At 37.2% G+C, this 23940-nt stretch overlaps 1 protein-coding gene across 5 annotated transcripts in view; it reads left to right on the top strand.

Moving 5' to 3' along the window:
• Positions 1-23880, top strand: part of LOC120628747 (lutropin-choriogonadotropic hormone receptor-like) — a 109588-nt gene extending 85708 nt beyond the window's left edge. For 4 of the 5 annotated variants that reach the window (XM_039897350.1, XM_039897352.1, XM_039897349.1 and 1 more), the window contains 10 exons: positions 955-1023; positions 1625-1720; positions 12995-13060; positions 16012-16080; positions 16548-16622; positions 17867-17984; positions 19536-19652; positions 20673-20767; positions 21966-22136; positions 22733-23880. In XM_039897350.1, the coding sequence (XP_039753284.1) occupies positions 955-1023; positions 1625-1720; positions 12995-13060; positions 16012-16080; positions 16548-16622; positions 17867-17984; positions 19536-19652; positions 20673-20767; positions 21966-22136; positions 22733-23825 (1969 nt within the window). In that variant the 3' untranslated portion in view covers positions 23826-23880. Of the gene's footprint in view, positions 1-954; positions 1028-1624; positions 1721-12994; positions 13061-16011; positions 16081-16547; positions 16623-17866; positions 17985-19535; positions 19653-20672; positions 20768-21965; positions 22137-22732 lie in introns of all 5 variants that reach the window. The other variant, XM_039897353.1, reaches the window with a different exon arrangement.
• Positions 23881-23940: the final 60 nt, after the last annotated feature.

Raw genomic sequence — 23940 nt, 5'->3', positions numbered from 1 at the left:
AAGTAGATGGAAAGAGGAGACTAGGACGTCCGAGATTGGCTTCTATGGGCAAATAAAAGGAAAGGTTATGTACTTATAAAGTGGTAAAGGAGAGGGCCATGGATAGAGAAGATTATAAAAGGCTAAACCCACAACAGCTTAGCTTTTCAGTTTAAGGAGACCTAACTACCTTCTGATTAACTACCGTCTTTTTAAATATTAATAGCGGGAATAGGAGCAAGTGGGCAACCTGATGTAATCACCGCCAGCCATAAACATAGGCAGCATCAGAGGAGCCACCCGTGCGTTGCCGGCTTTTAAAGAGTTTGTTTATCCGCCCTTTAAATAACCATAGATTGTATTTTGGATGAAACACATCAAGAGTGAGATCGCTCGACAATTTGCAAATGCGCGGTCGAAATGATCTGGTATTTTGAACAGTAGAAGAATACAAGGCATCCAGATGATGAGAATGGAATTTATTTCTAATGCGTGAGGTGCGGTCAGATAACAGGGAAGGATGCATCAATGCAAACAACTCTTCAGAACACTCTCCATTATAGAGTCGATAGAACACACAAAGGGACGGTTTAATTTAACAACTTGTTACTCAGTTCCTGAGTTTTCTACCAATGCCACAAATAGAAGTCGCTGGAGTGAGGTCGCCAGAGACACTCTTAGGGATCGTAACCCATACCACACCACCAACCACAACTTATGCCAAGAGTGAGACTTGGAAGAAGCTTCCTTCTTCTAAAACGTTAGCAACAAATTGTTTTTTTTTTTTTTGTGTGTACTATAAAAGTGGCTGCTAGAAACAGGCCTAGGACCATGGATTTTGGAAGTCTATACAAAAGACCAGGGCCAGCGTGGTGGACTAAGGCCTTAAGCCCTTCTTCTAATGATGATGATTTTGATACAAGAGACCTATGACCTATGAGGTGATGATGACTATAACTGTTTCCATCTTTGCAGGAGTATAACCCAAGCCCCTTTATTGCACAAGATAGCACCGCTCCCGGCTATGCCTGAACTGCGCACCTTGTACGTATGTATTTTTGTACCTTTTATTTTAGCATATACCTAATGTCATTTTAACAGAATTAAGAACATACAGAAAACATTTACACGACTAATATTCAAGCATTTAAACCACTCCGCTTTAGTAGTGTTACTCGAACAGGCGGTGTGTCACTTCATTCCATTTAGCAGTTGACAGTAATTATTTTACCTCGAGTAGAGTTAGTGAGTTTTCGTTTTCACTGATTTTGGACACATGCTGTAATTGCCGGATGAGGGTTCTGTATCTTCTTAAATATGTTGTAATTTGAGTATTCTCCTATAAGAGAATAATAATAACATTCGCTAAAAGTAGGCACTAATAAAATACTAATATTAATACAGTTGATATGTTTTATTTACCAAATTACAGAATGTAATTTGATTAAATTTGTATACGACTAAAAATAATATAAATAAAAAATTGAAATAATTTTTTTTTTCAATTTTTGGTGTTACAAAAGTCGACATAAAAGTTTAAATAGTTGATCTAAAAATATCACCGCACAAAACACCGCTCAAATGTAGATTAACCACGAAAATCTTTGTTTAAAATCTTTGGAATATCATATGTTTGAACTTTCAGAATGATCACCACGTCGGGACTGGTGGAGGTGCCCAACCTTAGTCATGTGCACGACAACGACGAGGCTAATCGGTCGCAACAATATCTACAGGCTGTGTAAGTTTATCTATTGTTCAACCCATGACAGCAGTGATCCATCGTTGCATATCTATTACTAGCTTGCACTAATGACATAGCGTCCAGCGACGCGGAACGGAAAACGCAAACGGAAACGCGTTACATCCATATAGGGAAATGCGTTGTACCTAAGGAACTGCGTAGCATCCATCTGGGGAAACACGTGACATTCATCTAGATAAACGCGTAGCATCCATCCGGGGAATCACGTGACATTCATCTACATAAACGCGTAGCATCCATCCGGGGAAACACGTGACATTCATCTACATAAACGCGTAGCATCCATTTAGGGAACCACGTAGCATCCATCTGGGGAACCGCGTAGCATGTATCTGGAGAAGTTGGAAACACGTGGTAATCATTTTAGGAGACTCGTCGTGTTTACATCGAAAAACGCGTAGAAATCATTTTGAAAAATGCGTAGCACCCATCTAGGTAAATACGTTTCATCCAACTAGGGAACCGCATGGCATCCATCTGAAAAAACGTGTAGCATTCATCTTGGAAAACACGTAGCAACCCTCTACAGAAATGCTATCCATCCAACTAAGGATCTTGAGAAAGAAATATAGAATCCATATGCAGGAACGTTTAGCATTCATCTAGGAAATAGCGTAGCATTCATCTAGGGATATGTGTTTCATCCAACTAGGGAACCGCATAGCATCCATCTAAAGGAACACGTTACATTCATCTGGGAAAACACCCAGCATCCATTTAAGCACACACATTTAAGGAAAAGCATAACATCCATCTAGGGAAACTCGTAGCGTTCATATTAGGAAATGCGTAGTATCTACATAGGGAGAGGTGTAGGACCTATCTCCAAAAACGCATAGCATCCATTTAGAGAAGCGTCGAAGTATCAATCTTCAGAAACTCGTGGCCTCTATAGGAAGATACGCATAGAATCCATCTCAGTATCCATCTAGGGACAGATGTTTATTTTTACTGACCAAAAAACCGTTTTAATAGCGAGGTCCAAGAGTTAATTTGGCTGACATTGCTGTTTATCCATCTTTTCATCTAGAAGATTGTTGAGATGGAAATATATAAGATTCCTTGATTTGTTTATTGATCTCCGTAATGTACCGTCCCTTTCATTACACGCACAAGAGCCTTGATGTCATTCGCCCCCTTTTTGGAAGATTATCATTAGTAGCGTAACGTGAGCTATCATTACGTACCCAGTGCCAAGCTATAATTTAACGCATCCACTTCTTATTATTAAATTGGGAAAAAGTAACATAGGAAGAGACATATAGACGCGTGCACGGAACGTAACGTCATAAAATCTGAGACAAGATTTCGCTTTCCGTATCTTGTTATTTCATATAGTAGATAGGTAAGTAAGGCTAAGTGGGTGACCAAAAAATAATAGAAGTTATTACGGTAGATGGCGTACATTAGTTATGGTCACCTGCAAAATAAAACCGCCTAGCTGTTGGAATTCGGGTCTCCGCTACGCCATGTTTTAATGAAATCTTAACCAAACATCTACCTATATTTATACCCTTCAACATTATATATTATAAATATATAAGACGCTGCTTTCTGAGTCCAAGGCCGTGGGTTCGATTCCCACAACTGGAAAATGCTGTGTGATAAACATGAATTGTCTGGGTGTTTATATGTATACTATAATTACGTTTTAGATTTTATTTAGTTTTAAATAGTTTATTTTAGGTTATATTTATAAAACAATTATATTAAATAAATATATTATAAGGATTTATGTATATTATTCATAAAAATATTCACAGTCACCTTAGTACCCATAACACAAGCTACGCTTACTTTGGGGCTAGATGGCGATGTGTGTATTGTCGTAGTATATTTATTAATTTATATTTATTTCTAATATATATATTATATATATTTAAGGGAATTACAAAATAATGTTGAAGGGTGCATAAGGGATCACCCTGTAAAAGTATTTTATTTAATATTTTCACAGCATATTTATTTTTCCATACAAACTAATTCAAAACATTCTAAGTGTTTACGTATGACAACCCTATTGAAGATAAAATACCGACACGTGCATAGTACCTACGCTACGCGTACCTATAAAAGTGACAGGAGACACTTGATTTTACTTTTGCATGTGATGATAGGGCTGTATCTGATTTCTTTTAGCAAAAACTATAGCAATGGTTTACTCAAAAACTATTAGCGTTTCGGTTACAGATAAGTCTCAGATACAGTAAATAATACATCCTGAAGTATTATTTAGGTTTTCATTTACATACATATATATATATATATATATACATATGCCTGCCTATCAAATAAAAACCCATTTAAATCGTTTCATCCCATAAAATTCCACAAGAAAATAGACATATCGAAACCTATTTTTTTGTCGGTTAACCCGAAACTAAATTATAATATTAGTACGGAAGTATCTCCATACTAATATTAAAATGCAGAAGTCTGTCTATTTGTTTACTTGTTAAACTATGTTGAGCGCAACCTGTAGTGGTGCTTAATTAATGAAATTTAGCACAGAGATAGCTAGCATCCATGAGACCTACATACTTTTATCCTAAAAAAGCACCTCAGGCCAAAGATCAACAAAAACAACAATGTGGCCTCTGCACGGCTTAGCGAAACCTAAATTTAGATTTAGATTTAGATTTTTTTGTGCATGCAGATGGATTCGGCAGTTTTAAAGAACCAAAGCAATCGCGGGTGAAGCCACGGGGACTTCTTGTGAAATATAACGGAAGGCCACAGATAAAAACGAAACTTCTTAGGTCTGTGTGCTTAACGGCATGGCTACTGATAAGTACTTTGTCTATTTTGTGTCGGTGCGTATATTTGACACCTTTGATAATGGCGCCTTGTACCATAGATCAAGTCTGTGAGATGTATTACCTCTAGAGACCGCACTGTTTCTATCACGACTAGACAATACTCAGAGCCGTTAGTTAGGTTTTCAATTAAACTACGCCCATATAACTTAAAATATTTTTTTATATTCACAAGATATTTTATGTTTTTAAAAGTGATTAAGTAGTTTTTTTTATTTCACTAGTTTGGTCGGAAAATCATAACAGTAACCCAAAAGTTTCTATTTAGACTAGTAGTTGTCCGCGTTCTTCGTCTACTTTTATTGCGTTTTTTTTTAACAAATCTTGTAATCCAGATTAAAAGTAGTTTATGCTACTCTCCGATCTTTCAACTAACTCTATGCCAAAATTAAAGTTCATTTGTTATTTAGTTAGGGTATGATTACAGTGGCGTGCACTGGGTTTTTGGCCAGGGTATGCATAAAGAAGGAAGGTGCCATAAAATGGAAAAATCCTTCGCATTTATGAGTCATACAAAAATTTCAGGGTATGCAGTGCTTTTGTGCATGTATGGAGTGCACGCCACTGGGTATGAAGCAAGCACAAACAAACAAACATATTTTTGAATTTATAATACTTTATTAGTACTTTACTGTAATTACACCGACAACTCTTCAGACTGGACCGAGGTAATGCTGCTTGACGGCAGGAATAACCATGGCGGGTAGTACTTCCCCGGACGAGCTCTGTCACAAAAAGCTCTACCTCTGCTATCAGATGTATCAGATGTAGCTCTAGAGGTAGTAACATCGCACTGGGCCAAGTGGCTTAATATATAATTTCGTAAACTATAAATAAACACCAGTTTCTATATTTACAAGGTATTTTAATTCGTAACACCTGACTCAGTCGTATCTTAATACCGTAATAAGATAGGGAAATCCGTAGCAAGTGGCGTTCACTTGGTTTCCTACCAGGGTATGCATACAGCAGCAAATTGAATAAAACGGCAAAAAATCTTCTCCTATACGAGTTATATATAAATTTTAGGGTATGCAGTGCTTTCGTGCATGTATGAAGTGCACGCCACTGTCCGTAGCTAATACTGTTATTAATATGTATATGTACATCGACGTTGATGGTCCCTTATCTGATATCAATGCCACGATTCTAGGCGTTTTCATTATCATCAGCAACTTGATCATCATCGTTATCATTCATCAGCCCACACACACACATTTTTTATAACACCACAAGTTAGCCCTTGACTGCAACGGTTAGTAATGACGGTAGCGGGCTAACCTGTTAGATATATAAATAAATATACAATACACACATATGTATGGAATATATTTTATATTTTTGTACATATCTTTAACTGGGAAAGCTAAATCTCGCAACGTAAACTTTGAATTAATTATTAATGATAATAAAGTTACCGCTGACAGTGAGGTTGCAAGTACCTTTGAAAACTTTTTTCAGAGTGTTCCTATTTTGTTGACTGATTCACTTAATTCTTCACCTACTGCAGCTCAGAGTTTATTGAGGAACAACGTTAATGAGTGCAACGTTTTATTTAATTTTAAACATATATCTGCATATGATATAATAAAGAATTTAAAGTTGTTGAAACAGAAAAAAACCGGTGATTTATGGGGTATGTCTGTAATGGTAATATCTAACATTATAGACGTTATTGCCCCTTACTTAGCCATACTTTTAATGAATGTGTTGATAGAGGTACTTTTCCAATTTTAATTAAACATAGTAAACTTATACCTCTATTTAAATCTGGCAATAAAAACGACATTAACAATTACAGACCCATTTCAATCTTACCAGCTCTTAGTAAGGTCTTTGAAAAAATTATATTAAATCAACTTTTGAATCACTTCAATGTAAATAACTTACTACATCCGGAGCAGTACGGTTTTACTAAAGGTCGTAGCACCACGGATGCAGGCGCTAAACTTTTAAAACATGTGTACGATGCCTGGGAACGTTCGCAGAATGCCATTGGTGTTTTTTGTGATCTATCCAAAGCATTCGATTGTGTCGATCATAAAACCTTGCTTCTTAAACTAGCCCATTATGGTATCAAAAACGTTGCCTCTTATCTCAGTGACAGAACCCAAAGGGTTTGCATAAAAGACATTAAGTCGCAGGGGTCGGCTACGTCAATGGGTGTCCCACAGGGTTCAATCTTGGGTCCCTTTCTATTTTTGGTGTATATAAATGATCTACCACACCATGTCAGTGAAACCTGTGACATTGTACTGTTTGCTGATGATACATCTCTAATTTTTAAAACTGATAGAGGTAGAGACAACTCTGACGATGTAAGCCGTGCTATGTCGCATGTGTCGCACTGGTTTACTGTCAATAATTTACTTTTAAATGCAAAAAAAACTAAGTGTGTGGAATTTATTTTACCAAATGTAAAGAAAGTTAATAAAAATATAATAATAAATGGAGAATCACTAAAAATGGAAGATTCCACAGTTTTTCTGGGCATGACCTTGGATTGTAAGCTTCAGTGGGGTACCCATATAGATACACTAGCAGGTAAACTAAGCTCGGCTGCCTACGCCGTCAGGAAAATTAGACAGATTACTGACGTAGAAACAGCAAGACTTGTTTACTTCGCGTACTTTCATAGTGTGATGTCTTACGGGATCTTATTATGGGGCAAAGCTGCTGATATTGAAACTATATTCATATTGCAGAAAAGAGCTGTACGGTCAATATATAAACTTAAATCACGTGAATCCCTCCGTGAAAAATTTAAAGAAATTGGTATACTTACGGTAGCCTCACAATACATTTATAACAATACTAGCCGTTTCCAGCCCGCTTCGCTGGGCGAATTGAAAAAGGAAATAAATTACATTTTATGTTTCATTTTTATTTATTTTTTTCATATTTTTATTATTCTCCTTTTTTTTATTTTTGTATGAACATAAATAGGCCCCGCGGATAGAACTGTAAGCATCGATATTGTTTAGACTTACTCAAATTCCAAATTCCATCGATTTAGCCTGTATCTTTCATCCAGGTGATTTTTCTCACTAATATTCATTGTAACTTTCAATGTGCAATCATTATAACATTTCCGTGCCTTTCTTCCAAAAATTAATAATAATTGACATGAAGAAAAAAATTTGAAATGAGCATTGAAAGTTTAAGTTAAAGTCATTGCAAGTCTCATATGTGAAGTTGAAATCTGTCTAGGTTCAAGTGCGACGAATTTTCTGTTAACTAAAATTTTCTCCGTGACATTAATTTTTTATAGAAAATTAATTGTGCATGTTTTTTATGAATTCTATTGGAATAAGTAACTAAATTTCTTTTCCACATCTCATGTGCTTGGAAAATGCATTCATTTTAATCTGTTACATTTCCGCGATCCCGCAATAAAATAATTCGTCGGTTATGTACTCTGCAAAAGTAAAATGAATGTAAAATTCTTAGTCCGTTGATTGGATAGCTACATGTAAAGTTAAGTTTTTGAAACCTCTCAATGACTTTTTCTCCGCTGCCAAAAAGACGATTGTTGTAAGGAAATACACTAATATCCCTACATACACGAAGATCCCCACCAAATTTGGAGTCTGTAGAAGTTACAGGTTAGAAATAAAAAATTTAGATTTTAACACCCACCCCCGCAATTCCTGTCGGAAGTAGACTTTATTGAAATCCATTTGATGTTCTTTATGTGAATAATAAAAGATTCCTACCATATTTAGAATTTTTAGAAGCTATATTTCGAAATTGAAATTTTTTATTGTTAACACCCACCCCCGCGAACCTTATTGGAGGTGATTCATTGTAAAATCCGCTCGAAGATCATTTTTATATTACATATAGAACACTCTCACTAAATTTGGAGTCTATAGGAGCTATCGCTTGGAAATTGAAAATTTTCATTGTTAACGGTCCGCAATCTTCTTTGGGTGGGATATCGTAAAATTTGTTCATAAATCATTTTTACATCACTTATAGAAAATTCCTACAAAATTTGGAGCTTGTAGGAGCTTTAGCTGGAAAATTAAAAATATTAATTGTTAATACCCACCCCCGCAACCCCCTGTGGGGTGAGCTATCGTAAAATTCGTTAATAGCCTATTTCTACACCTCTTACAGAAGATTCCTACCAAATTTGAAGTCTATAGGAGCTATAGTTTAAAAACGGGAATTGTTCATTGTTAACGCCCCCGCAATCCCCTTTGGGGAATGAATTTCTTAAAATCTATTCATAACTGACCTCTACATAGCAAAAGTAATATTCCTACCAAGTTTCACGTTTCTAAGTCTTATGGTTCCCGAGATTTCGTGGTGAGTGACTATATAGATGGGAATTCTTCGATTATCATCGAAATTTTTAACTTTTTATCGGGCTTTTTTAAAATTTTCTTACATACAAAACTTTCTCCTGACAATTCTTAAGATAAAAAAAAAGCCCAATTGGTCCAGCCGTTCTCCACTGCCGTGAGTAGATTCTTAGCTGAATGTAAAAAACCATAATCCGTTTAATACACTCTGTTGAAATCCATGAAAACAAAAGAATCAAGAGAAAATGCTTATCTTTTGTTTTAATTAGCGGGATAAATGTTCATAAAAGTAAAACAGCAATAAAAAAATGAAGGAATGTTGGAATTCAAAAAATAGATAGCCATAAACCATCTAGGAAAAATTTCGCATCGAATGGTGGTAGTTTCATGTCGATACGATCAGTGGTTTAGGCGTGATTGAGCCTCAAACGAATACCATTTTCATTATATATATATAGAGATAGTATTTGTAAGACAACATATTAGTCTTTATAAACAAAAAGTGGATATAAACAGTCGACTTACAAGAAATGGTCATAAATTAGTGACATCTGCATATCGTCTGCGAAAGGTGCAGAAGTCATTTGTGGGATTGAGTATACGCTTTTATAATATGATTCCTAAGGTAATTTTGGACCTACCAATCCATAAGTTTAAAGAATGTGTTAAAACACATTTATTACAGCGAGGTTATTATACAATTGATGAGTTTCTTAATGACAAGGTTGCTTGGAAGCATCCGGCTCCGCTTTCATCTCTCACAAGATAGAAAAATGAATGTTAAAATATAAAATGTAAATTTTTGATGTTGGAAAAGAGCAACTGCTGAGTTTCTTGCCGGCTTCTTCTCGGTAGAATCTGCCTTCCGAACCGGTGGTAGAGTCACTACACACGGACAGACTTGACGTTTCAAAAGTGCTTGTATTAGGCCTACTTGAAATAAATGAATTTTGAATTTTGAATTTTGAATTTTGAATTTTGTTATGTTTAGTATATACTGTTTTATGTTTTTTTTATGTTAATTTAGTTTTAAATCCTAATTATTTAATTATGTTTGTTGTACCACCTACTTATTTCTTATAACATTTTCTTGTATGCCTTTGGTTGCCTGGAAGAGATCGCTATTATTATTGTGCTGTTGTATTTGTATCTCTGTAAATTTGCTCTGTGGTGTACAATAAAAGTGTATTCATTCATTCATTCATTCATTGTGTTATGGGTACTAAAGATGACTGATGAATAATTTTATGAATTATATATACATACTAGTGGACCCCAGCGCCATCTGTCGGGCTGATTTGTGAATCTTAACCATCCAGGGTGCCACCAAACGCATACAAAATAATTCATTCAAATCAATCCAGCCGTTTAGGAGGAGTTCAGTGACATACACACGCACACAAGAAATATATATATAAGATCACGCAAAAATTTTCCAGTTGTGGGAATCGCACCCACGGCCTTGGACTCAGAAAGCAGGGTCGCTGCCCACTGAACCAGTCGGCCGTCCGATTATATGGCAGTTATATTTAAACTCATAAACCTATGGGTGTCTACATTGCACCAAAACGCTAGATTGCTTGTCGGCACGTCTTTGAGAAAGAGAAAATAAAAAATATTAATTTCTTAATGGCCCCCACCGGGGCTTCCCCCTTATAAGACAGAGCTCACTACTGCGCTAGGGTGGCTGTCTCTCATAGGATACAGGATTTTTTCTGCTTCAATGCGGGTTGATAGACATACATATTCATCATCATATAAACCCACAATGAAAAGCGGTTAAGGCCGTCCACCCTGCTGGCTCCGTGCGAATTCGTAGACTCCACACTCCGTTTAATTTTGCATGATGTTAGTGCTGAACCCACTGACTTAAGCCTTATGTCTTACAGTAAAAACTGTGGTTTACTCAAAAACTATTAGCGTTTCGGTTTCACAGATAATTCTTAGAGACAGTAGGTACTAGGTACATAATGTACCTCTAAGGTAGAGGCCGCACTACGGTTTTTTCCAGCGAGCGGTTAGCCGCTATAATAATTTAATTAAATATATTAATAATTTAATTAGCGGTTAGCCGCTAATTTTCGCAGTATTGAAGATGGATTTCAAGAGAGCAGTATGTATTGTTGCTCTAATACTAAGAAATAGAAAAAGAAGACGTCAGCGTAAATTTCTATCACTATACTGACGCAAAGTAGTATCATACAAAGCTGGTCTTCCACTATGATTTTTAGGGATAAACTTTCATATTGTGGATCGTGTGAAACAGACTCTGACTCGGTCGACGACATAGTTACAATAGCGTGACCATACAACCACTCTTCACGGCGGTCTGCCGAATACTGGCAAAAACCGCCCGCGGTTAACGCGATAGTGCGTGCGCGCTAAGTAAGTTCTATGGATTACAAATTATAGCACGGTTTTTACCCGCGAGCATTTTGTAACATTCCACGGTTTTAAAATCAGTCGCGGGAAAACGCAAGTGAGGCCGTTTGTATTCGTTTGCTTGACTCACAAAATCACACGTTTAAAAACCGCGGCGGTTCAGCCGTAATGCGGCCTAGCACTTAAGCCTGTGAATTAATATGTTAGTTTTCATTTACACGTTGTATAAGTTTACAAAAATATAAAATACTCCCATTCCAACTGCTATAACCATTGTTGTTGTTTTGTTGTTGCATATTCATCATCATATAAACCCACAATGAAAAGCGGTTAAGGCCGTAGTCCACCCTGCTGGTAGACTCCACCACCTCCGTGCGAATTGGTAGACTCCACACTCCGTTGAGAACATAATAGAGGCTCAGACATACACGTTGCCTCACCGTCGAAGCAAGTGATATTTTAATTGCTTAGAATAGTGGTGAAGGTGGAACTCGAACCCCCGATAGTGAAGACGAATTCCTACCCACTATGCTATCACCGCTTACGAATATACATATTGGTATACTGTGTTTTTAGACAAATACCTAAAATTTTTAACAGATATAACCCTAACAATTATTGGCCTGCGCAAGAATCGAAACCACGAACTTGTGATCAACTTAAAGAGGATTGTGACTCTCTTGAGATAGCACTCCTTTACTATACGACTGTTTTCCATTTATCTCTTGTAGAAACTGTAGTGTGGTTATAGCAGTTGGAAGGAGTATTTTATATTGTTGTATATACTATACAACGTGTAAATAGAAACTGAAATATTAATTCACAGGCTTTAGAGGTACATTATGTACCTAGTACCTACTGTCTCTAAGAATTATCTGTGAAACCGAAACGCTAATAGTTTATGAGTAAACCACAGTTTTTACTGTAAGAAGTAAGACTTACGTCAGTGGGTTCAGCCCTAACATCATGCAAAATTAAATCAAGTGACTCACTTCACTTTATAGGGTACTAGCTGTTGCCCGCGACTTCGTCTGCGTTTAATTTTGTTTTTTGATGTGGCATTCTATTGAGTTGTAGTTTAAAAAAAAAATAAAGTATTCAGTATCGCTAAGCCTTAAATGAGGAGTTTGCTGCTGTCCGCTGAGGAGTTCTGTTCTCTATCTTCAAACACATTTATCAGACCTACACAAAGTTTGGGCAAAATTAAACACATATTACAATCTCTATGGTACAAAAATAATTATTTAAATCGGTTATAATTTGTCGGAGTTATGGTGTAAAATCGTCAAACACTTTCATCCCCTCTACCAAAGGAACCGAGCTTAATGTCGGAATAAAAAGTATTCAATATTACTTATAACACTTCCAAGAATATGTGTACAAAGTTTCGTGAGGATCGGTTAAGCAGTTTTTGCGTGAAAGCGTAACAAACAAACTTACATTCACATTTATAATATTAGTAGGGATAGGGATGCGTGGCGTAGCGTAGTATGCGCGCGCATAGTATGCGCGCGTGTCGGTCTATTATCTTCAATAGGGTTGTCATACATAAACACTTAGAATGTTTTGAAATAGTTTGTATGGAAAAATAAATATGCTTCTTTTGATTTAATATTTTTCAGGATGATTCCTAATGAAATATACTTATAAACCGTTTAAAAATATATCGTAATTCCGTTACACTTTGTATAGTTAAAAGCGAATAAGTTTTCTGACTTATGAAATAAGTTCCGTTTTCCCAGGGACCTGGAAGCCAACCACATCAGGCGAATCCCGTCGCACGCCTTGCGCATTCGAGCTGACCAAGTGTAAGTCAATAGGTACATAAAATTCACTGTTTATTTCTGTTATGTTTTGTTCTTTATTTGTTTTTCGATTTATTACCAGGCAAAGAAAATCTCTCTTGCCGTGTGCTGACGGCATATCAATAGCGTGCATAGAGGGTATGTACAGGGTACAGGGAATCCAGATGATATAAAATGAAGAAAATCGCAGACAAGAGTTATAAAATACTTACATTGTAAAAGTTATAAAAACCCTACCCTGAAGTATTTTGTAGCTCGTACTGGGGAATTTCTTCATTTTATATCATCTGTATACCCTCTACGCACGCCACTGCATATCAGTATACGATATAGAGTCGCCACATACAGACAGAATTGACGTTCAAAAGTGCTTATAGAGTAAGGCTACTTGGTACAAATTAATTTTAAATTTAGATCACAGCAATAAGTGAATGTAACCTACTCTTTGTATAATGTACGCAATGTACATTATACTGCGTGCATTATACAAAGGGTACACTTATTATTTAAAAAAAAAGGTTAATAAAGTGCAGTCTAGTCTGTTCGTGAAATAAAGAAATAATAGCATTAAAAACAAAAGGAACAGAGTATAAAAAAAATAGTTTTATAAATATAACCTAAAATAAACTATTTAAAACTAAATAAAATCTAAAACGTCCTCGAAACCACCGCAGCGAGGCACAGTTCCTAAGATGCTGGCAGCATTGCCCCTTTTGGATGGCCAAACTAATTCGTTGGCCAAGGTAACTGCCCGCTCTAGGATCACCGGTAGACAACCCTTTTCGATAATTCTTTGAGAAGAGCTCTTGCCTCCGGACCCCACGGTCCCAAAGTCTCTACTCTAAAAGGCACAAAAATGAAGCTGCTATCCAGGTTTTCATATTTACGCCTCTTGGCCTGCTCGGCACTGGTAGCAGCAAGTAGTAGTAGTATGACAATTATAATATTAATTAACCTTTTACCCCTAATCGGTTTCTATGCGGCTTCGTTCCGGTACGCTTGGCGGCACCAAGCGTACCACCATTACCAGCCCACTGCAAGGCGCGGGACCAATCTCAGAATGCGAAGGGTTAAGCCCACAGCACGCTGGCCCAGTGCGGATAGGTAGTCTTTGAGAACATTATGGAGAACTCTCAGGCGTGCAGGTTTCCTCACGATATCTACCTTATTATTTATTATTATTTAACTCTTTATTTGTACACCACAATGAAGTTAGGAAAATAAAAAAAAACAAAAGAAATACAAAGACAGAAGTAGAATACAAAAGGCGGCCTTATCGCTAAGTAGCGATCTCTGCCAGGCAACCTTTGGATTAGGACAAGATGAGAGAGAGCGTGACCTTTACCTTCATCGTTAAAGCAAGTGATATTTAATTGCTTAAATTAAAACGCACATAACTCTGAAAAATAGAGGAGCTTGCCGGGGGTCGAACTCGTTCCCTCGAAAGGGTAGCCGAAACCTTGAACCACTGAGCTTTGAAGCCGTACCCACAAGGCTATCGGGACCTATAAATTCCGAATTGCGCTGCCGGGGGTCCCCGGGACTTCTCACAAGACTACGCTAGGGAGGTGCAGTGGCGTGCACTTCATACATGCACAAAAGCACTGCATACCCTAAAACTTTTGTATTACTCGTGAAGGGGAAGGATTTTACCATTTTATGCCATTTTCCTTCTTCATGCAGACCCTGGTCAAAAACCCTGTGCACGTTACTGGGGAGGTGGCTATAAAGAGCGCATAAATATCCCGAATGGTTATCTATTTTGTAGTTACACATACGAAACAAATATAATAATTGTGTTTGTCCATACGGCGTGCACGATATTTGCGCGGCCGGACAAATGTTTGCGTTGCGCGGGACAACTGCATTGTGCATTAGTAATTTACATTTCCTTTTTCCGAGTAAATAAATTAAACGTCTTATATTACTTGATATTGATATGATCCCTTTTTAGCGCGGTTTCTTCGACTTTATTAATACTTAATTCATTTATTATTGAATCAATGAATTATTAATTATCTCGTTTATTTTAATTTTTATTCGGCAGAGATTTTTGTTTTTTTTTTTTAAATATTTATTTATTTATTCGTTCAACAGCGTTACAATAAAAATATATTTATAAATAGTTTCACTTAAATCTAAGGCCACAAAGATTACATAAACATAACATTTTGAAATAGTACGGTCTCGGATTAAACATAAAAATAATTAGGTATTTTGAATTGACAAATATGTAAAAGAGTTAATAATATAAAAGTGTGAACAAGACGTAAATAAACAAAGAAAACAATTAAGACTAATCGATCAAAAACAATCAAATAAAAATTTATTCGTCGTTTTCATTCAATTACCTGCAACAAAATTTCAGTAAAATTATTTATTTTTGGTTTGGTAGTTTATTTAACTAGGTAAACTCTCTCTATATTATTTTCTCTTTTATCTGATGTGTCTAGTATAAATAAAAAGTTGGTGTTAAATTCTCACTGCTAAAACAAGATTTTTTTTACCATTTTAGACTGTGTCAAATCAACATATTATATTAATTGACCCGGTGGGATTGCAGGAATTAAACCTTGTTAAGACACTTAAGACACCATGCAAGTGTCTAAGACACTTGCATGGTGCGCCGTGCGAAATACAGACCTTAAACATGGTTACGCAATAGCCGATATTTACTACGTGAAAATTCATCATAACAAACCACTCCTAAGTTTTTTTTCTGATTAATAGATTTCGCATTTGAAATTTTAAATTAACGTCTCTTTTCTAGCTCTGAATGAGGATTAATGTTTCATACATCAACATTCTAGTTTTTAAATCCCACTGATGGGCAAAGTTCTCTTAAATTATTACATTTCAGTGATAATAATACAGTTTGAATGGTAATTGGTATTTTCCGAGATACGAATTTCTTCAAAAATAAATATGTTACCTACTTTCTTATCTAATTTCAGGTCACTGAACTACAATCTGATAGAGGAAGTGCCTGCACATGCTTTTAAAAACTCGCAAATTTCTAAGCTGTAAGTTTATATTATTTTTTACGGGAATCTTATTCTTGGACTGGTCTTGGCTTTTATCCCACTCTATGCGGGATAGGCATAGAGTGGGATAAAAGCCAGAAGAACAAGTCTTCTTCTTCCATACACTTCATTAGCCGTCTACTCTGCATCCACTCTTTTAACGCGCATATCAAAGTCAAAGTCAAATATATATATATATAGGTGGCAGTTTTGATGCTTACATTACATGAGAAGTTCACGGTAGTGAGATGATTGCGATAACCATATTCGTAAACTTAAAAATAAATCTACGAGGGTTCCAAATGCGTCCTGGTCTAAGACGAAGCCCACAACAAACTTAGCCGGGTTTTTTTTGTTATCACCATCTCACATTGTCATTTTCCTATTTCACACCATCGAAGCAAAGCTTCTTCGCTCCACCTCAAGGTCTAATTCCTTTACATTTAAAAGACGTTTAACTGTTTCAGGAGTTTCAAAGGTAATACGAAACTAAAACGACTGGATGACTTGGCTTTTGCTGGAAACCTCGTATTGCGACAGCTGTAAGTACCCACCAAAAAATGAAATCTCTCATAATTTATAAATAGGTCTGCTATTCTTACCCACACGGAAGAATATGAAAAGGACAGCACAATTTAAGACCTGTCAATTTCGTTCTTTAGAAAGAAGAAAGGAGAAAGTAGAGAATTAAAACAGAATTGAGTTTTTTTTAAATAAAATCTTGGTTGTGTCTCTAAAAGCATCTATCCATTAGTAATGTATCTACGTGTTTATGCTATACCCCATACCCCCCATACCCCGACCTAATAAGGTTTGCAAGTACTATTGCCGGCAATTAGGTTAGGTTAAAGCAAACATTGTCGCGTATGTGTGCGAAAGCGTTCCCGCGGCCCAGCCACCAGGCGACTGGTAGGAACACCGTGGGGTTTAGTCGGTACGAGTCCGGCATAATCACCGTGCCTCCCCGTGGCGCGTGGTATCCATGACGATTTCCCCACGAGAAAAAAAAAGGGTAAATCAAACATTTTTTTCTCCGAAATAATATACAATCCGCTAGTAAGTTTTTTTTTAAATTTAGTTTAGGTTATTTTCTATTTCATTTCAATTAGTTACCATAAATGCACTACAATACAATTTAATTTTTTCTGCTAAGGTAGCTAGCATATATCTAAGTGGTCAAGATAACTAATAGGTATACATATAAGTTATCTTGACTGCTTAAATAATTTCGTTGCTTTTACAGTTAATAGAGCTTAATTTTTTTACTATTAATTCATGTTTTTATTACTGTTTTCATTTAAAATTTTATTTGGCTTTTAGCTTCGATAAAACTCATCACTATTTCGATAAGAGTATTGTTATTACCTTAGTTACGGAAGATCGCAGGTGGAGGACACAAAAAATAACCTTCCGGAAAATTATAATTTAAACCTTACTAACTAAAACGAGCCGATTATCGCGTTCGAACACCAGCAAACACGTAGGGCAGGCGCTTCAGGGCCTGTTTGTGTAGCTAACAATTAATAAATAAGGAACCAAAGTGAGGATAAAATCATGAATTGAAACACTAAGCAACTAGAAAATTCAAAATTCATTTATTTCAAGTAGGCCTAATATAAGCACTTTTGAAACGTCAAGTCTGTCTGTGTGTTGTGACTCTACCACCGGTTCGGAAGGCAGATTCTACCGAGAAGAAGCCGGCAAGAAACTCAGCAGTTGCTCTTTTCCAACAGTAACAATTTACATCTTACATTTTGTAGTGGAATGTTATAGTAATATGTTTCAGGGACCTCAGCAACACGGGCGTTACATATCTGCCTACCAAAGGACTGGAAAACCTCGAGACTCTTAAAATAGAAAAGACGCCGAGCTTGAAGTACATCCCTTCCATTTACGATTTCAGAGTAAGTACCTATTAAAAAATAATAAGTAAGATAGAATTTAAAAAAACACTTAAATGATAATGCTTACGTTTGTTTTTTACGAAAGCTAAAACATCATTTTACAAAAATAAATGCTTCGCGAAGCTCTGTTGCCCAAGCTGCTACAACTTAGGGAAACAAATATCTTCACAAATGCCTTAGTCAACGATCAAAACACATTTCGAACTATCTATTTAACAAATAAAACCTCCCAAATGAGTATTATTTCTTATACAATCGCCACTCTGATCACATAAGAATCTAGTTTTATATAACAGCCTGGAGTTAACTGAAGGGTTTTTCTATCAAGTCACGAGTACCGGTATCGATAGGCGAGTTAATCAATTAAAGGCGCTAGGCTTGATTTAACTGCGGGAAACTAGTCACTTGTCAGCACCGACCATAATCTGTAGGTACCGTCCGCCGCAGCTGTGGGACATTTATTTTAATTCCAACTCTAATAATTCCTATTAATATAAGTAAGATAGAATTTAAAAAAACACTTAAATGATAATGCTTACGTTTGTTTTTTACGAAGGCTAGATATTTCTTATCCTGACGACGATATTACACTCATTGGGTGATATATCCTCTTTGTTGGATGTATGCAAATTGCCTTTTTTTTCCACTACAAATTAGCCCTTGATTGGCTGGCTCACCTGTTGGTAAGTGATGATGCAGTCGTAGATGGTTGTTGGCTAACCTGTTAGGGACTATGGGTGTCGTACCCCTAATCAGTTTCTACGCGACATCGCACTGGAACACTAAATGGCTGAGCGACACGTCTTTGTCGGTAGGGTGGTAACTAGCCACGGCCATAGGCTCCCACTAGGCCAGACCAGGGAAAATTCAGAAATTATAAATTCCCAAATTGGCCCTGCCGGGAATCGAACTTGAGACCTCCTGCTTAAATTCACAACGCTCCCAGTTGCGCCAGGGAGGTCGTCAAAAACATTTCCTAAAACATTTTAGTCTCCGCTTAAAGCCATAAAAAAGGTTCGCTAGATGGCGCTTATCATGACGACGAAATTACTCATCTGCAGGGCTAGACTGGCAGGAAAAAATACTATATCCCCTGATTATATCCCCTGGCAAGGGATATAAATAACGTGTACACCTGCTAAAGCACGAGAACAGGGTATAGGAGATGTTTACATCCGTCTATTATTACACATATATTATTTGGATATTATTTCCACGCGTGCACCAATGTTGGTAAAGCTGTGGGAGAAGATAATTTTTTATCCTTTTCTGGGGAGATAATTGTCTCCTGCTAGCCGTGCTGATGATATATTCTCCTTGTTGGTTGCAAGCAGATTTGCGACACCGCCATTACTCCGAAAAGTAAAGGCGGTCGGCTCCGGGGATCGAACTTGGTACCCCCGAAAGGGAGGCCGAAGTTTTACCCACTAGTTTACTAACATTTATTTGATGCTATAACAGATGTGGCTAAAACCGAAGTTTTACCAACTAGGCTACCATCGTTTCTTTAATTATGTGTAACTAAAATAACCCTCGTTTGATTGTGCACAGAATCTGCGGGAGGCATTCTTAACACATCACTTCCACTGTTGCGCCTTCCAGTTCCCCGAGAGACACAATCCCGCTCGACACAAGCTCTATGAAACACAGCTAGCGGTTATGAAACAGGTGAGTTTCTTTTATATTATTAAAAGTCATCGATTTTTGTTTGGTAACGGGGGAAGAAGGAGAAGAAAAAAACACTTTATTGCACGTATAACATACAGGAAATGAAACAGTTAACGAAGTTACAGGGAAAATCTTCAATAACACGGCACATGTTGGGCTGCTCCGATGTCTCCTAAGAACGCACGACCCGGGGAAAATTTACATTTGCCTCGCTGTGAGGTATTTGGCCTTGATGTAACAATCAAGCCCCAAAGTAAGCGTAGCTTGTGTTACGGGCAGTCTAAGATAGTAGCGGGTTTAACCTGTTAGGGATATAGCTTTCGGTTTAATTAATCGGTTTCTACTAGTAATCGTATGATCGATCCAAATATCAACAGGTTCCTGAATTCAGTTTTTGATTGTCTAAAAACTTTCAGTGTGATCTTTGTACTTTTTCTATAAGGCCTTGTTATTTTTTTTTTATTAAAATTACGCAGCGCTCTTTTTTCTTTGAAACCATATCACAGCTTATACGCCCGAAGCCCAGGTACCTACTAAATAATAAACATATCATTCAAAGAAAATAGATATACTTATTCAGTGCAATACCTATAGCGAAAGCAAGCGCAACTTCGCGGCGTATCTAACCGATCATTACAATGCATATGACGCCCTAAAAAATTCGCCGCCATACGTGCTGTTATGTTAATAATTAATCACAGAATTAAGAATATACAGAAACCGTGTACACGACTAATATTTGACGAAGAATCAGAAACCACTCCACGTTGTTAGTATTTCTCGAACAATCAGCAGTTTAGCAGTTGAGTTATATCTAATGTTCTAAACGTTTACCATAAAATGGGAAAAAGTTTGTGAGCTAGCAACATTCCGCGGGTGTAAACTGATAAGTGCGCGGGGCGTTTTCACTGTTTGTTTTTGACTACAATCCACTGCACACAATAATGAGTTTAATAACTGTCAGAAGAAGTTCGAAAATTGAAAGTATATTTGTCATAATAACTGTAGCTTTATCAACAGAGATGCAGCCAAAATGACCAAAACCCTACTCCTGAAACGAGGAAGCGACGATCCACCAACGCAATTTCTGCTGAAAAGTCAACCACACCGTCTAGGTTAGTACCTAACTATAGATCAGTCTTATCTGAAAAACCAAGAAAGAAAAGAATTATCATTTAAAGCAAGTGTCTGACTTGCTTTAAATTTTTTTAATTGGAATCTCGGAATCGGCTCCAACGATTTTCATGAAATTTAATATACAGGGGTTACGGGGGCGATAAATCGATCTAGCTAGGATTCATTTTTAGAAAATGACAAATGACATTTTATTTGTGTTTTTTTCATTGGAAGAAAAATAACAAAAAGGTGGCGTTTGGGTAGTCCCAATTTAAACTGAAAAATATGACTTCCTTTGGCGAATGACATCTATTGGCGAATAATAATACTGTTTTTTTTTAATTGTGATACTTTTTATAAAAAAAAAAAAAATTCATTACGAAAGATAAAAAAATATTTGTCAAAAATCTCATGTATGACTATAGGTGTAGACGATGTAGCAGTACGCTGCATTCGAAATTTACGCGGGCGAAGCCGCAGGGCATATCTAGTATTATTGATTACAGATAAATCTAAACAACTAATCGTCGGACTACTTGAACGCACTTTTTGTTACAGTAATTTTCGTGAAGTGGGTAGGAAAACTATTACACTTTTTGTTTTATTATCACTATGAAAAACAAGTAGTTAAATCACGGGACATTTGTTGTCTTAAAACTTACAGATTCCACTCCTCATGTTGAACAGATACATAGATTAAACAAAAATCAATCAATACACAGATAAACAATTGTGAAACACTTTTGTTAAATATATTGGTACATTAATATAAGTGCATACTTTCTTACGAGAGCAATAACTAATTTTATATACTTATATACCTACCCGTTTTTAGGATTCATTATTTTGCAAAAAGTATATATATATATACATAATATATATATATATATATGTATATGTATTTTTTATGACCAAAAAACTGCTTTGTGTCGATGTAGGTAAGGATTTATTTTCTATTTATTATTTTCAAAACAACAATTACTTTTTAGTGTAAAATATAGGTAGGTATGCATACTAAGTTTTTTTTAATGCTAAGTTCGATTAATCTTTTTTTTCAATGAAAAGAAAGTATCTACAGACTACAGATAATTCTGCGGCTCCGCTGATACTGAGATAAGTTTGCGTACATGACAAACATCTCGTGTCCATAATGGACTAACTGCGAACACTATATCAAACAACATCATTTGCTTATAGTGATATAAACGACACGTCAACCGCCAGTTACGAGTACGAGTCGTGGGGCAGCGAGGAGTACTTCTCCGACTCCGGCAGCCTGGAAGACGACGAGATGGAGAACTTCCACGCGCCCGTCAACAGCAGCCTGGGAGTGGCCTACTCCGTCGAGTGCGGGAACTTTAGCTTGAGGTGAATAATTTATTTTAGTAGTAACAGAGTTTTGTGAAGCGAAGCGTGTAGCTTCGACTTCAATTTCGAGGGGCGGGGGAGTGTGAAGAATTTATGAGTAGCCCACCGATAAGAAATTGGCTGTTTGTTCCCGTGTCTCAAAGAGCACGTAAAGCTATCAAGCTATCATTAGCATTTAATGATAAAAGTTGCAGGCCACTTATCGCATATGATTTTAAAAAAAATGTATTTCACAGGTCCGACTGCAATCTGGCCTGATGGTAAATTGCGATGCTGTCTAAAATGGTAGCGGATAAATAAATAAAAATACAGTACAGTTTGAACAGTTCATTATAAATCAAGGAAAAGGGTTTTCAGCTCATTGTTTAGCTCAAGTAGGTTTTTTTGTTTTTTTTTTCTAGGCTATTAGAACTAGTAGTTATGCAATCCTTTTTAAGAATTTAAGGAATGCACAGAACTGGGAAGACCAAGGTGAGGGACCTTCTATCGTCGCGATCGTTATAATCGTCCAATCGATAGGTTAAGAGACCTGCTAGTCGAAGTTTACTGCTGCAGAGTAAATAGTTTCCTAACCCAATTCAATTAATTTGTTTCAGTCGACGCCGAGAAGTTAAATGCACGCCTCAACCAGACGCCCTCAACCCTTGTGAGGATGTGATGGGATGGTCTTGGCTGCGAGCCAGTGTATGGTTCGTAATCGCTGCCGCCGTGGTTGGCAACACTGCTGTCCTCCTAGTTCTTACTACCAACCACACGGAACTAACAGTCCCTAGGTTCCTCATGTGCCATTTAGCGTTTTCGGATCTATGCACGGGACTGTACCTTTTCATGTTGGCCGTAATCGACCTTAGGAGTTACGGAGAGTTCTTCAATTACGCGTACAACTGGCAGTACGGCGTTGGTTGCAAGATTGCCGGATTCCTTTCCGTATTCTCCGGACAGCTGTCAGTATTCACCCTCACTATTGTGACCTTGGAGCGATGGTTCGCTATCACATACGCGATTTATTTGGAAAGGCGGATATCTTTGGGCGCAGCGGCTAAGATAATGATTGGAGGATGGATGTTCTCGATTTTAATGGCAGGAATGCCATTGGCTGGCGTTTCGGATTACTCCTCAACGTCGATCTGCTTACCGGCAGAGAGCAAAGGCATCGGCGATGCGGTTTATCAGGGCTCGTTGTTTCTTACCACCGCGATTGCTTGGGTGACTATAGTAATATGCTACGTTCAGATTTATAGATCCTTAGGTGTGGGCGGGGAGAAGTATGGCGGTAGAGCGGCAGCCGCGGCTGCTGAGAGAAGAATAGCTAATAAAATGGCATTGCTGATCGGCACCGACTTGCTCTGTTGGGCGCCCGTTGCCTTTTTCGGAGTGACAGCATTAGCTGGCGTGCCGTTGGTTGACGTCAGTCATGGGAAGGTGCTGCTAGTGTTCTTCTACCCGTTGAACGCGTGCGCGAATCCGTTCCTGTACGCGATACTCACGAAGCAGTATAGAAGAGATCTCTTAACACTTATAGCTCGTACCGGGAGATGTAATTGGCTAATTCAACGGTACAAGTTGGCGGCGACCCCCCCTCCCACCGGACACACGAACCCCTCCGCCCCGGCTATGCTGTTGCCACTCGTAGATTACCAACGGTCGACGTCGATGAACAAAGAAAATGGTGATGCTGAGATTTTGTAACTATTATAGGTTAATTACTTTTACTGTTGATATTATTATAGGTATATTTATTGTACTCTGTTGTTTTATTTACTTAGTCATCATCATCACATCAACCCATCCGGCCCACTACAGA

The sequence above is a fragment of the Pararge aegeria genome, chromosome 13 (assembly GCF_905163445.1).
Source record: "Pararge aegeria chromosome 13, ilParAegt1.1, whole genome shotgun sequence".
Lineage (NCBI taxonomy): Eukaryota > Metazoa > Arthropoda > Insecta > Lepidoptera > Nymphalidae > Pararge > Pararge aegeria.
Note: the sequence above shows the minus strand (reverse complement) of the source record. Positions and strands in the feature narration are given on the sequence as shown.